General features: G+C 37.3%; 1 protein-coding gene across 1 annotated transcript in view; it reads right to left on the bottom strand.

The window, feature by feature from the left end:
- Positions 1 to 16,657, bottom strand: part of LOC147913664 (cytochrome P450 3A12-like) — a 33,365-nt gene that overhangs the window by 3,903 nt on the left and 12,805 nt on the right. Inside the window, exons 8-11 of the mRNA XM_087417595.1 lie at positions 14,722 to 14,849; positions 13,573 to 13,636; positions 9,191 to 9,351; positions 6,474 to 6,700 (exon numbers count right to left, since the gene is read on the bottom strand). Of these exons, the coding sequence (XP_087273721.1) occupies positions 6,474 to 6,700; positions 9,191 to 9,351; positions 13,573 to 13,636; positions 14,722 to 14,849 (580 nt within the window). The remainder of the gene's footprint in view (positions 1 to 6,473; positions 6,701 to 9,190; positions 9,352 to 13,572; positions 13,637 to 14,721; positions 14,850 to 16,657) is intronic.

Below are 16,657 nucleotides of genomic sequence, written 5' to 3'. Positions count from 1 at the left end.
GACATTATAAGCAGCAAGGCACCAGCAACTTCAGAGGCAGAAGTGGCACAAGGAGGGCACTGACAATGCCTCTAGCAGAGGCAGTGGACGGAGGAAATTGCAGGCTCTCAAATACAACCACAAGAAGCTCAGAACCAAAGTAACCAAAGCATTACCCAAATAAGAAATGATGTTATTACCACAAATGCATTGACAGATGATCAATTCATCAAACACCATGAAGAACTACAGTAACATGGCACAACAGAAAGAGAATGACAACTCTCCAGAAACCAATTTTGAAGTCACAGAAGATTACCATCTAACTGACAGAGAATTCAAAAGAGCTGTCATAACGAAACTAAGAGACTTACAAGAAAATTCAGACAGACGGTTCAATAAGCTCAAGAATAAAATTAATGAACAGAAGGAGTACTTCACCAAAGAGATAGAAACTAAAAAAACAAACAGAACTTCTGGAGATTAAAAAACACAATTAATGGAGTGAAAAATAAGGTAGAAAACATTAAAAATAGAGCAGAGCACATGGAACAGTGAATTAGTGAGCTCGAAGACAGTAATTGAGAAATTATTTGGGTGGAGAAGGAGAGAGAACAAATATTTTTTTAAAAAATGAAGAAATTCTTCAAGAAATATCTGACTCATTTAGGAACAATAACATAAGGATAATCGGTATCCCAGAAGAGAAGGTGGAAAGGAGCAAAGAGCTTACTCAAAGAAATAATAGCTGAGAACTTCCCAAACCTGGGAAAGGAACTGGACATGCAAGTACATGAAGCTGATAGAACTCTTAATCACATCAATCCAAAAAGACCTTCTCCAAGGCGTATAATACTAAAACTGTGAAAATTCAATGACAAAGAAAAAATATTAAGGGCAGAAAGAGAGAAGAAAATAACTAACAAGGGAACTCCCATTAGATTTTCAATGCATTCCTCAGCAGAAAACCTACAGGCTAGGAGAGAGTGGAATTATAAATTCAACAAAATGAAAGACAAAAACTATCAGCCAAGGATACTATATCCAGTGAAATTATCCTTCAGATATGATGCAGAAATAAAAGTTTTCCCAGATAAAAGAAAAAAAAAAGCTGAGGGAGTACATTGCCACTAGACCTGCTGTACAAGAAATGTTGAAAGGAGCCCTCCTACCTGAAACAAAACAGTAGAGGTTTACAAAGCTTTGAGCAAGGAGATAAATAGACAGAATCATAAAATTGAATTCTATATCAGAATGGGTTAGTAAACACTTAATTATAACATAAGGCTAAAGGGAAAGAAAACATCAAAAGTAATTATAACAACTTCAATTTGGTCACAAACTCACAACACAAAAAAAAATAATTTGTGACAACACTAACCTAGTCAGGAAAAAGGAAAAGGACAGAGTTTCTGTAGGGAACCTGCATAGGCTAATGGAGATAACAGGCTATCAGAAAAAGGACAACCTAATCTATGGGATCTTTTATACAAATCTCATGATAACCACAAAACAAAAAATTAGAACAGAGTCACAAATCATAAACAAAGAGAAAACTGAGAAAAACATCACAGAAAACCACCAAACTGAAATGTAAGACAGAAATATAAGTTGAAAGAAACAATGGAAATGTAGAACAAGCAGAAAACAAAAGATAAAATGGCAGTATGAAGCCCTCATATATCAATAATCACTCTAAATGTAAATGGATTGAATTCACCAATTAAAAGTTGCAGAGTGGCTGGCTGGGTTAAAAACCAAGACCCAACAATATGCTTCCTCCAGGAAACACATCTCAGCTCTAAAGACAAACATAGGCTCAGAGTGAAGGGATGGAAGATGATAGTCCCAGCAAATGATAACGAGAAAACGTAGGTGTAGCCATACTAATATCAAACAAAATAGACTTCAAACCAAAAAGATAACAAGAGACAAGGATGGGCATTATATAATGATAAATGGAACAAACCACCAAAAAGAGCTAATATTTATTAGTATATATACACCTAATATAGGAACACCAAAGTACATAAAGTAATTTTTAAAGACCTAAAGTGAGAAATTGACAGCAACACAATATCAGTATGGGATTTTAATACCCCACTTACATCAATGGATAGATCATCCAAAGTCAAGAAGGAAACGGTGGCCTTAAATGAAACACTAGACAAGATGAACTTGATACATATATAAAGAACATTCCACCCAAAAACAGTGGAAGACATATTCTCAATTGCATGTGGAATAGTCGCAAAGATAGACCATATGTTGGGAAACAAAGCAAGACTCCATAAATTTGAGAAGATTGAAATCATATCAAGCATCTTTACCAACCACAATGCTATGAAACTGGAAATCAACTATAAGAAAAAAGCTGGGAAAGCCACAAACATATAGAGACTAAATAACATGCTGCTGAACAATTATTGGATCTATGAAGAAATCAAAGGAGAAATCAAGAAACCCATGGAGACAAATGAAAATGAAAATTCAACATACCAATTATTATAGGATGCAGTAAGAGAGGTACAAAGAGTGAAGTTTATAGCAATACAGGCCTACCTGAAGAAACGAGAAAAATCTCCAATAAATAAGCTTACACTATACCTAAAAGAAGTAGAAAAAGAAGAAACAAAGCCCCAAGTCAGTAGAATGAAGGAAATAATAAAAATCAGAGCAGAAGTAAATTAAATAAAGATTAAAAATAATAGAAAGGTGCAATGAACATAAGAGCTGGTTCATTGAAAAGATAAATAAAATTGACAAACCCTTACTCAGACTCATTAAGAAAAAAGAAAGAGGATGAAAATAAGTAAAATCAGAAATGAAAGAGGAGAAATTACAACAGACTTCACATAAATACAAAGGATTATAGGAGGACACTATGAAAAGTCATACACCTATAAATCAGATAAACAAGAAGAAATGGATGAATTCTGAGCATCATACAACCCTCCAAAATTGAAACAAGAATAAATAGAGAATCTGAATAGACCAATCACAAGTAAAGAGATTGAAACAGTAATGAAAGACCTCCCAAAAAACAAACCTCCAGGAGGAGATGGAGTCTCTAGTGAATTCTACCAACATTCCAAGAACATTTAATACCTATCCTCTCAAAAGCCCCAAAAAATGGAAGAGGTCAGGATGCTTCCCAACTCATTTTACAAGGCCAACATTACCCTGATACCAAAACCAGACAAAGACAACACAAAAAACAAAAATTACAGACCAATATCATTGATGAACATATATGCAAAAGTCCTCAACAAAATATTAGGAAATTGAATAGAACACTACATTAAAAGGATCATACACCATGATCAACTGGGATTTATTCCAGAGATGCAGAGATGGTTCAACATCCAAAATCAGTCGATGTGATACACCACATTAACAAAATGAAGAATAAGAGTCACATGATCATCTCAATAGATGCAGAAAAATCATTTCGCAAGGTCCAACATCCATTTACGATTAAAAATAATAATAATAAAATGGGTACAGAAGGAAATTATCTCAACATAATAAAAGTCATACATGACAAACCCACAGCCAACATCACACTCAATGGTGAAAACTCGAAATATATTTCTCAGAGAACAGGAAAAACACAAGGATACCCGCTCTTACCATACTCATTCAACATAGTACTGGAAGTTTAGCCAGAACAATTAGGCAAGAAAAAGAAATAACGGGGATCCAAATTGGAAAGGAAGAAGTAAAACTCTCACTATTTGCAGATCATGTGATTCTATATATAGAAAACCCTAAAGAATCCACCCGAAAACTATTAGGAATAATCAATGAATACAGCAAAGTTGCAGAGTACAAAATCAGCATACAAAAATCAGTTGTGTTTCTATACACTAATAACGAACTAGCAGAGAGAGAAATCAAGAATACAATCCCATTTATAATTGCAAGAAAAATAATAAAATACATAGGAATAAATTTAACCAAGGAGGTGAAACATCTATACATTGAAAACTATAAGCCATTATTGAAAAAATAAAAACACCTCCCATTATTTAAATTATGTTCCCTTCTCTTCCCTTCCTCTCCCTTCTTTCTCTCTGGTGTCTCTATCTCTCCCTCCCAAACCCAAAGAATAGCTTACATCAGATGATTTACATAAGCATATGATACTACTCTACTATAGTATAATCACTGATTTCCTTCTCTATCAGCTCCACCAGCTATAAATCCTGGAAGGTTAGACCTATGCTTTATTCAATTTGATTCTTCAATATGTGATTACATGAAGAAAAATTGTGGATTTAGGGAAAATGACAATGGCATTGTGGCTATGTACTTTTTAAAGCGTCCTTATATTTTGGAGAACATTCTGGAATAGTTATACATGATATGCCTTAAAATTATATGGGAATCAGGAAAAGGGTAGCAGTGTGTGAGGATGATGCAACTGACATGGGCTAATGGTTGTTGGGCAGCTGGTGGACGCATATAGATACATTAAAACTATTCCATAGACTTGTGTCTATAGGACATGCTTGTGTATACGTAAAACACATATACTTGTGTATATATCAAAACTCTTTTTTTTATGTAAACTTTACCTTTATTTTTTATTTTATTTTTTTATTTTTTACTTATTGCAGTAACATTGGTTTATAACATTGTATAAGTTTCAGGTGTACATCATTACACTTCTATTTCTGCACAGATTACATCATGTTCACCACCCAAATACTAATTACAACCCATCACCACACACATGTGCCGAATTATCCCTTTTGCCCTTCCCCCTCCCACCTTCCCCTCTGGTAACCACCAATCCAATCTCTGTCCCTATGTGTTTGTTTATTGTTGTTATTATCTACTACTTAATGAAGGAAATCATATGGTATTTGACCTTCTCCCTCTGACTTATTTCGCTTTGCATAATACCCTCAATGTCCATCCATGTTGTCACAAATGGCTGGATTTCATCGTTTCTTATGGCTGAGTAGTATTCCATTGTGTATATATACCACATCTTTTTTATCCATTCGTCCCTTGAGGGGCATTTAGGTTGCTTCCTTCATAATAGGCATTTTTTTAACATTTGGATTTCTCACTGCCTGTCCCAGTCCCTGACACACAGTAAGCACTTACTCTCTGTTTGATGACTGAATGAATAAAAGCGAAATACAGTGAGTGTTCTCTGGTTTTATGCTTGCGAAACTACAGGAGGGGAATTGCAGAGCTTGGAAGAACAACAGAGGTCCTCTGGTCCAGAAAACAGAGCACTTGGTCAACTGTAACTTATTCTTTCAACAAATACTATGTGTAGATGTTATGCCAGCATTAACAACACCAGCAAGACAAGGTCCCTGCCATCAGGGAGTTTATATTCAGGAGTTAATAAAAGTCTAGATCCCAGCTAGTGTCCTAAAAACTTCATTCCAAATTGTGCTCACCAATACAATAAATGCGAAAGTGTCAGCTCTTTCCAGAGTTCAAGCTGTGCCCAAAATCAGGCCTTGGCTCTGAGTTCCCAGAAAAGCATGCTCAAGATCCATCCCAGGAGGATGTCTCAGAGTCTAGACAGCAGAGGAATCCCATTGGAAGGGTCACCAAATACTGAGAGTGGAAGGTACCTGGCACAGGACTGCAGCCACAGACAGCACGGGGGACCTGTGCTCACGTTCGTCCTCAATGAGGTTGCTTAAACCATCAGGATGAGGACCTCTCAGGTCATTACCTCACCCTCACAGTAATGCTAGAGGAAACAGCAGCAATGTTGGAAAAAACAGAATGTGGGAATGTGGGTGGTAAATTAGGAGAGCTGAAGGGAACAGCATAGAAAAATGTAAAGGAAAAATGAGCCTATATTCCCAAAATCAGAGAGTGCTTCAGTAAATGATGACAAATGCATGCAATCACACACAAATATATATACTTTGTATATTTATACAGTAATATAAGATGTTTTCTATAGTTTATTGGTAAGTAAAGTAAGGAGTTCAAAGGCAAAAAAAATATATCAATGCAATTTTTTTTTTCTGAGGAAGATTAGCCCTGAGCTATCATTGGGGCAATCTTCCTCCACTTTATATGTGGGTCGCCACACAACATGGCTGGTGAGTGGTGTAGGTTCACGCCCAGGATGAGAACCTACGAACCCAGGCGGCCAAATCAGAGCATGCTGAACTTAACCACTACACTACGGGGCTGGTCTCCCATTTTAATTTCTTAACTTCCAATTATGAATAGAAAAAAGTGCATAAGGATATATCACATTGTTAATGAGACCTATCCTAATCTATTGACAAGGTGGATAGCTATAATTTTATATTTTCTAGTCTACAGTATGTAAAATTTTGACCACAATGACCACTCTTCTACTAAAAAAAAAAAATGCCAGAAATAAAAAGATGTACAAATAAATGATTGTATAATCACGCATTTGTCATCTATACTAAGAAATGTCAAAAGATGCTCTACCTTGCCCTTATCAGGGTGGGTTCTCTTTCCCAGGGGCCCTGTACCTTTCAGGACGGAACTCCTCAGGCTCTGGCCAGAACTCCGAGGCTCGGTGAAGAGCAAATGTGGGCACCATCGCCAGTGTCCCTTTGGGAATGAACACCCCATTGATTTCCACATCTTTCTTACAGACCCTCTGTAGTCTACCAACAATTGGGAATAATCTGAGAGATTCATTCAACACCATGTCAAGATACTCCATCTGTACCAGAGCATCGTATGTGGGAGGTGCCTGGGAAGAAAGAAACAGGTTTTGATAAATTGAGATTTGGGATCAACTTTTCCCTCAGTCTCTGCAGTACTATTGAAATGTTAGGAGTACAAAAGAATAAATCATATTAATAAAGGACCTTAGCATTTATAGACATTTTAATATCTATCATGTCCTATGACCTGCTCAATGGCCCATTGAGATACATGGAGTAGCATGGACTCCCAGGAATATAGGAGACCATTGGGACAATCCCCTAAACAGGGTCTGAAATCCCTCACATTACATGTAGTGGCTTCTCTTTCTCATGTGAACAAATGTGACTAATAGACTATGACTCTTAGTCTTAAGTTAAATATGCCAAAGTCACTTTTTTCTTTCAAAACAGAGGCCACACATCAGTAACAAGGAAAGAGAATGTACAGAAGAGCAAATCCCCTATTCAACAAAAAGTTTTTTAGTTGAAAAATCCTACTTGCTAACTCTTTACTTTGTATATATGTAATTTGGAGAGAAACACTGTATTATAAAAAAAAAAAAAGAACTCTGAATAACTTGGGGAGAAACTAGTTCCTTTCTAAACAAAATATGAAAAAAGAAAGGTAAGACTGGATGCTACCTCAGCACTTTCAATATAATTTCTAGGGAAAGTTATAAAGAGGATCAGAACCCCACTCTCAGCCCTACCCTCTGATGCTGGAAGTCTCCTAGTTGCTGCTTCAGGATCGGACTGTAAGCTCTGAGGATCGAAACAAGCCACTCCAGCCACAGAGCCCATGTCTCTTCACATTACAAAGAAATCCAGTTTGGGAAGAGATCTGAAAACTGTGTAGACAATATGTGGCTATCACCTGGTATTATATTAAAGAGGCAATATTGTAGAGGTTAAGAGTTTCACACTGGAGCCAGACACCCTGGATCATATCTTGGCTTCTTCACCACTAGTTATATGACTAGTGTGTGGATGTTATTTCGTCTCACTGTAGCTCAGTTTTCTGATATGTTCCACGGAGATAATTAGAGTAGACACTTCATAGGGCTGTTTGACAGAGACATTCACTGATTACCTAACATCCATGTCCTCTCACACATTTCCCAGCCCAATGAACCTAGGGGAAATCAGCTTTGGGAACGAGCTGTGAGCCGAGGTGATGTATGTCACCTCGGGGACCGAACTTTAAAAAGCCATGTACAACACTCTAGTACTTTATTCCCCAGCCAACAGGAAGTCCTCATGTTCCAGATAATCAGGTACAAGGAGGTGGAGCCTCATAGCCTGTATCCTTAGTAACTCTGTGGAGCAAAGAGTCCCACTCCCACCCTCCACTACATCCACTTGCACATGTAAATGTCAGTTAGAAGTAAAACTTCGCTATGCAAAGCTACTGAGATTTTAGGGATAATCTGTTACTGAGGCTAAACCTACCCTATCCTGACTAACATAGAATTTTATGAAGATTAATTCCTTTATAAATAGAAAGCATTTAGAAGAGACACATTTAGTAATAACCAAATGTTAGCTACTCATGTTGTTATTGTCCTTGTAATTCTTATTATTATTAAAAAGGGAGAACACAATGTTTAGCTAGTCTCTGTCTCTAAGTGACCTTTTCATCATATTGCAAACAAAAGAATCCCAATAGGGGCTTTACCAGAGAAAAAAGATAATATATAATTTGGGTAGGCCCTAAAATGTTTTCTTGCCTTACATCTGAAGGACCTAAGACTCAGAAGGGTCCTCAGACTTGTCGAAAACCACAGTCAAGACTCAGAGTCATGTCTTCCATTTCCTACCCCATGCACTTCCCTGTACACCAGTCTCTCCTAGTCTGCAAAGTTTTCCATGGGTAGCAGACTTCACTAATGGTCCAATTCTTCACCCTTTCCTGTGTCCATGCCCTTTGCCATCTAACTTTGTAGTGTCCTTCCATTCTGACTCTGGACTTGGCCAGGTGGCTTGCCTTGGACCAATGGAATGTTGGGTAAGTGTGATGCAAGCACAGTTTTGAAAGACACCCATATGACTGGGTTTCTTGCTCTTGCCCTCTGCTGTTGACCTGAGAAGGGCACACCCAGGCTGGTTTTCTGGAACATGAGAGACATGTGGATCTGAGTAAACCCAGCCAGCTTAGCCAAGGCCAGCCTGGACCAGACAATAGCCAGACCAAAGCAAGTCCAGCCAATATCAACAGAGATAACTACCTGGACACTTGAGCAATAAATGCTGATTGGTAGATGTCACTGAGATTTTGTGATTTTTACGTGGCAATGTCATGGTAAAAGATAACAGATATGTCAGGACCTGCAATATTTTCAAAGATCTCATTTATGTGAGTATCATGCATTGCCTAGGTTTCTCCCTTTGTTTTTGTCTCTTTACGTCCATGTTAAATAGAGTGGGCGAAAGAATTGATGTTTATGTTTTTTGAAAAATTCTCATAGGTAGTATTAAGGAGACATTCTTGCTAATAATTCACCTTCTCTTTCTCACTCCAGGTATCATCCACTCACCTTATTGGGAAAAGTCTCATCAATCTCCTCCTGCAGCTTCTGCTGGACATCAGGGTGAGTGGCCAAAAGATACATAAGGAAGGAAAGAGAACTGCTAGTGGTCTCATAGCCAGCAATAATAAAGATAATAGATTGGGCCACAAGCTCCAGATCAGACAGAGCTAAAAGGAGAGGAAAGACATTTTAGGTAAAGCAGGTCAATGTAAAACATCACAGTTTAGATGAAGATAAATCCAAATAAAACTCCCAAAACCCGAGGGAAAAAAATATAGAATAGCAGTTCAGAGTCAAACTGAGAGTGGTTTGCACTCTGATGTTTATCTGAGAGAACAGAAGAAGGCAAAAATTGTCTTAATTCCATTTTTCCCAAGGTTTGTACTATTCTTGGACATCTCCTCCTGGTTATGCCACCATCTCCATGAACACAGCTGTGTAATGTAAGAGACAGAATTTCTGTCTAACATATACAGTGTTCAGCATGTCCCATGGAGAATCCTAAAAGTACTTTAGCTACAAGTACTGTGGAATAACATTACCCCCAGGAACAACTTCAATTACTCTAGCTAAAATGTAGCTTGAAATATTTTAAGAGAGTGTGCAATACTAAGGCTTAATTGTAGAGAAAATTAAAGGAACTTTCCCTTAACATCTTTAAGGGAATTTAAGAGAATAATATTGGCCTATAGATAAACTTTTGCTACTCAAAGTGTGGTCCATGGACCAGCAGCATCAGCAGCATCTGGGAGCTCATTTGAAATGCAAATCTCAATGCCCACTCTAGAACTATCCAATCAAAATCTGTACTTTCACAAGATGTGGTGGTTGGTGTGCACAACGTATCTTGAGCAGCTTGGATTGTACCATGAGAGTCATCAGGTAATGGAGGACCTGAGGCACAAGTCTTCAAATGGAAGATCCCAGATATTTACAGAGACAGACAAATGCTAGAAGAGTGGTGATTGACCCTAGTCTGATCAGTAGCATTAAATAGCAGAATAAAGAATGGCATTGACCTGCATGAAATGTAAAAAATAGGGTCCAGTGAGAGCAACACCAATGCTTATTCCATCATGGCCTGAATCTTCCTCAACATATGCATCCTGACCTTGCCCAGCTTTATGGTCAGCAAATACCCTTGTGTTTATAAGTTGGCCTCCATTTTTAATTTCTCCTGGAAGAAACTAAGCATAGTCACACTCTAAACTATTTGCTTGGGACTAGATTAGGACCTTTAGATACTTAGAGCACTGAAATAAACATGGTTGGTACCTGCTCCAGCCACATAATTCACAACTAAAACACTAAAAAATGAGTGTAAGAAAGGTCTACAGAGTACTGATATCCCAATGATGACTTCTGTGATGCTACTGTGTGTAAATTCAAGTATCAAATGGTCCCCCCCAGTTAGCATGAGTCTCATGATACTCAACATTTTGAGTTGTGATGGTGTACAGAATGGTAGCCACATGTGTCTATTTACGTTTAAATTTTAATTACTTAAGTTTAAATATGATATAAGATTCAGGATTTTAGTGGCACTGTCCACATGTCAAGTGTTCAATAGCCACATGTGTCTAGTGCTTACTGTATTGAACAGGGCAGATACTTAACAGGGCAGAATATTAACTTCAACACAGAAAGTTGTATTGGACCATATAGTAAGATGGATAGATAGATAGATAGATAGATAGATAGATAGATAGATAGATAGACAGATAGATAGATAATTGATAGATAGATAATAGATAGATAGATAGATAGATAGATAGATAGATAGATAGATAGACAGATAGATAGTAGACATAGATATAGATATATTTATATCAGTGTGTTAGACTCAGATCATCCCTGCTTTCTAGGATGACTTGTTAAATATTCTGGAATTCGGTGAGATGGTTGTCAAACTCTTGATAGCTTTAAATTAACCATATGGAAGTATTCATCTCATGGAAATAAACTATAAATCAGAGCCTTTTTTACAGAGAGAGATACAGATCATGTTTACATCACTTGTTGTGGGTAGATATAGAATTATTTATGTTTATCACTTCTGTGTAAATATATTTGATGGTTTTAACTTTGTCCTCTGAGAGGATCTAGAAGCAAAGAAACCCTACTAGCAATGAGCACTCCTACATTCCAGAGTTGGGTTTCTGAATACCATTTCTCACTAAAAGCAACCAGAGCTCCTTGGAGAAATGGTGGATTCCAGGGCTCATCAAGAGAAATAGAAGAGAAACCAGGAATGTCTTCAATCAGAAAGCAAGCTAGTGGTCAGGAAAAATATGTGAAAAGATGCAGGATAATCTGCATACTGTAATGATGAATATATATCTTTATACATTTGTCACAACCCATAGAAAGTACAATACCAGGATTTTTTTTTTTTTTTTTTCATGATTGATTATAATACGTTTTATTGCAGTAACATTGGTTTATAACATTGCAAAAATTTCAGGTGTACATCATTGTACTTCTATTTCTGCATAGATTACATCATGTTCACCACCAAAATACTAATTATAACCCATCACCACACACATGTACCGAATTATCCCTTTCACCCTCCTCCCTCCCCCCTTCCCATCTGGTAACCACCAATCCAATCTCTGTCCCTATGTGTTTGTTTATTGTTGTTATTATCTACTACTTAATGAAGGAAATCATACGGTATTTGGCCTTCTCCCTCTGACTTATTTCACTTTGCATTATACCCTCAATGTCCATCCATGTTGTCACAAATGGCTGGATTTCGTCGTTTCTTATGGCTGAGTAGTATTCCATTGTGTATATATACCACAGCTTCTTTATCCATTCGTCCCTTGATGGGCACTTAGGTTGCTTCCAAGTCTTGGCTATTGTGAATAAGGCTGCAATGAACACAGGGGTGCATGTACCTTTGCAAATTGGTGTTTTCAAGTTCTTTGGATAAATACCCAACAGTGGAATAGCTGGATCATATGGTAGTTCTATCCTTGATTTTTTGAGGAATCTCCATACTGTTTTCCATAGTGGCTGCACCAGTTTGCACTCCCACCAGCAGTGTATGAGAGTTCCCTTCTCTCCACATCCTCTCCAACACATGTTGTTTCCTGTCTTGTTAATTATAGCCATTCTGACGGGCGTGAGGTGATATCTCATTGTAGTTTTGATTTGCATTTCCCTGATAGTTAGTGATTTTGAACATCTTTTCATGTGTCTGTTGGCCATCTGTATATCTTCTTTGGAGAAATGTCTGTTCAGCTCTTTTGCCCATTTTTTAATTGGGTTGGTAGTTTTTTTGTTGTTGAGATGCATGAGTTCTTTATATCTTTATATATATACAATACCAGGATTGAACCCTAAAGTAAACTATGGACTTTGGGTGATAATGTGTCAAGGTAGGTTCATTGATTGTGACAAATGTACCACTCTGGTAGGGATTTCTATAGTGGGGGAAACAGTGTATAATTGGGGGAAAGGAGTATAGGGTAAATATCTGTACCTTGCACTCAATATTGCTGTGAATCTAAAACTGTTCTAAATAAGTCTATTGAAAAACTAAAATTAAAAAAGGAAGAAGAAAAATAATAGGACACAGGAGCCCATTTGAAAGGGCTGCCAATGGACAAATCTGAGAGAATTTGAGCATCAAAATAAAGAATGATATAAAAGAGTAAATTAGAAATGTGTGAGATCATATTGATATAAATATGTAAACAAATAAATAAATGAGAGAGAATGGAAAGCTCTCCATACAATGGAACATCAACTCATAAATGTAGAAGAAATGATGAAATTGGAAAGTCATCATTTTGCAACCATCATAGGAATAATAGCTTCAATCTAAAACCATCAATGGATGACAAAACTAGTAGGTGAAATTTGAAGAGGTACAGAATATTTACACAGTCTCAAAGGCTTCCCTCAGAGATTACATATTAATAGAAAGGGAAAAATAAAACTTGACACTAGATTAAGCTAGTGAACACAACTTTAAACAATTCTCCAAGTTAAGGTCACCAACACTGGGGCAATGTGTCTTCTGTGACGATGCCTTGATGCAAATGTCCAGGTGGCGGTTCTAATCACCGGGTCTGGATGAGGCCTGCGAATTGACATGGAAACAAACTCCCCAGAGGTTCTGATGTAGGTGATCCACAGACCACTGACTGACTTTGGGGCATGAAATACCTGTTTATGGTTGCTCTTCAAGATTTGAAAAAAATTTTGCCTGTACCTTTCTAGAAAGTGTCTCTGGTTACCATTTATATAGGAACATGTGTCTTTCTTCAATTTGGCTTAAACTCTCATCCGTCTGAAAAAACTTTCTGCAAGTTTTCAGAAGCATCCTCTCCCTCTGAGCTTTCCCACAGTGGCCCTCTGACACACTGCTAGGTTACCTTTATGGGTGTCCAGTTCTTTGGAATTCTGGGAGTTAATCATCAGCTGAAGAAAATCCACTCGCTGTTGGAAGGAGACAGACACATTTCAATGATAGACACTTACTAGTGAAGTGATACATAAATCAGGAATGCAGTACTTAACCTCTTTCCTGAGAATATGGCCCATTTAAGTCCAGAAGTTTGACTATTGTTGCCTGAGTCATCAATGAACAGAAACCCCCAGCTATAAATCTTGAAGAGCAAGATGTTTCCCTAAGAAAAATCCAGCCACAAATTCCAACTGATTTTTGGTTCTCACTCTCTCTGACTTTCAGTTTCTCTGGATTTTGAACACAGCTTCTTGGCCAAAGAGTTGCCTGCCCACTCTCCTGTCATACCTTCTTGCTCAGAAAGAAGTCCCTAACTTCAATTCCTTTTTTTCTTCAGCATTAATTTTTAATTAATGGCCCCATATCAAATCCCTGACATTTGTAGAGTTCAGCAGCAGTATTTCTCCAAACGTCTTCAAATGCTCCACCTTCCCAGAACACTACACAGTCTTCACTCACATTCTGGGAGTACTCAGCCCTGTCCCCTTGATTGCAGACATTCTTGTGCTGGTCGCCAGACCTCATGAAGGCAAAGCTGGGTTAGCCAGCTTGCAGCCTCAATGCCAGATAAGACTCCTGCCCACTCCAGACTATGAGAGGTCACCAATTTAACACAGACTACACTCTACAGGTAGCCTAATGGGAGTTTCCACTGAGGAACATGTAAAATAAGAGGCTTGGAATTGAAATGATTCCTTCCACTCTAAGATCTGGGCAAATTATAATACCAGTAAAATAATTTTTAAATAGAAATGTTTATCCTTTGACAATTGATTGAAGGGAAGTAGTAAAGATTTTCCTCAACAATATTTATGCAGTGACATAGTAATTGTCATGCCTATTATTAAATTTTAAACATTGTCCTCTGACTCATTTTCTTATCTCCCTCCAAAACCTCCACCTTCTTCATTTCCCCATGATGTCAGAAGTCTCCTGCTCTAAATCCTAGAGATCTCTTCCACCTGAAAAAAATTAAAGTGAAGTGCACAAATCATATGTATACAGCTCAATAAATATGAAAGCTGAACACCCACGTGTAACAATCACCAGATTTTACCTTTTCCTTATCTTTGAGGCGACTTTCTTTCATCCTTTTTACAGATTTTATGAAAAAATCCATAACACTTCTTGGAAACATAGAGATATTTAATACTTCAAGAACTGGTGTAAGAAATGGAAAAAATACTGTAGGGAAAAAGACAAAAAGAAAGCACAATTAAAATGTAAATTTTACCTGGAGAAATTATAATTTCCTCTACCAATCAGAAGAGTAAAAGACAACAGGCTTCTCAACCAGGAGCCATTCGCTCTATCACCTTTGCTCTGAATTCCAAGCCAATGGTTGAGCAAGGGTAAGTCCACACTTAAAGGCCATCACTACAGCAGTGAGGTTGGTGGCCTTCAGCATCTTTGGGGTGACCAAAGGAACAGATTGCATTTCTTGACCTCTTAGACGTTTATACACTGGACTAGAGTTTCTTTGGATAAACCAGACCCTCGTCTGCTACTTTAATTAATTGTGCAGTTCAAGAAATACAACACCAGATAGAAATAATACATGATGTCTTTTAACTGCAATGAAATAAAATCAGAAATCAATAACAGAAAGAAAATTGGGAAACTCACAAATATGTGACAATGAAACAATATACTCCTAAATAACCAATGAATCAAAGAAGAAATTAAAACAGTAGTAGAAATTACTTGGAGATATATAAAAATGAAGACACGATATAGCAAAACTTACGGGATGTAGCAAAAGCAGTTCTCAGAGAGAAATTTATGGCTATAAATTTCCATATTTAAAAAGAACAAAGATCTCACACCAATAACCTAACTTTCCACGTTAACATAATGAAAAAGGAAGAGCAAATGAAAGTTAAAGCAGGCAGAAGTAAATAATAAAAACAAGAGCAGAAACTAATGAAACAGAAAATAAAAAACAATAGAGAAAGTCGTTGAAACTGAAAGCTGATTCTTTGAAAAGACCTTTAGCTAGACTGACAAAGAAAAAAGGAGAGATTCAACTTATAAGCATCAGAAATGAAAGAGGGGACATTAGTATTGACATTAAAAAACCAGAAAGAGGGGGGCCGGCCCCATGGTATGGTGGTTAATTTCAGCAACTCCGCTTCAGCAGCCCAGGTTCATGGGTTCGGATCCCATGCGTGGACCTGCACCACTCATCACCCACACTGTGGCAGTGAACCACATATAAAGTGGAGCAAGATTAGCACAGATGTTAGCTCAGGGCCAATCTTCCTCAAAAATGTAAAATAAAATAAAAGGAACAATAAAGGAATACTATAAACAATTGTACACCAAAAAATGCAATAATTTAGATGAAATAGACAGTTTCCATGAGAGACACAAACTACAGTAACTGACTCAAAAAGAAATACAATCTGTGATGGTCACCCGAGGGGAATGGGGCGGGGGGAAGGCAAAAGGTGTAAGGGGGCACATGTGTATGCTGACAGATGGCAACTAGACTTTTGGTGATGAGAGTGATGCAGTCTATACAGAAGTCAAAATATAAGGACGTACACCTGAAATTTATATAATGTTATAAAGCAATGTGACCTCACTTTAAAGAAGACAATCTAAATAAACCTATGGCAAGTAAAAAGGTTGAGTTAGTAATCAAGAACCTACCCACAAAGAAAAGCTCATATCCAAATGGTTTAATGGGGAATTCTACCAATTATTTAAAAAAGAATTAACACCAATTTTTCACAAACTCTTCCATAAAATAGGAGAGGAGAGAACATTTCCAAACTCATTCTACAGGGACAGTATCACCCTGATACTAAAATCAGAAACAGACATCACAGGAAAAAAAAAAAACTACAGACCAACATATTTTATGAACATGATTCCACAAATCCTCAACAAAATACTAGCAAACTGAATCCAGCAACAAATACAAAGAAGTATACACCTTAACCAATGGGGTTTATTTCAGGAATGCAAGGTTGTGTAATACACCATAT

The sequence above is a fragment of the Ceratotherium simum genome, chromosome 26 (assembly GCF_057802395.1).
Source record: "Ceratotherium simum simum isolate JZ-2026a chromosome 26, ASM5780239v1, whole genome shotgun sequence".
NCBI classification, from domain to species: domain Eukaryota; kingdom Metazoa; phylum Chordata; class Mammalia; order Perissodactyla; family Rhinocerotidae; genus Ceratotherium; species Ceratotherium simum.
The sequence above is the reverse complement of the archived record's forward strand: the minus strand, read 5'-3'. Positions and strand labels throughout refer to the sequence as shown.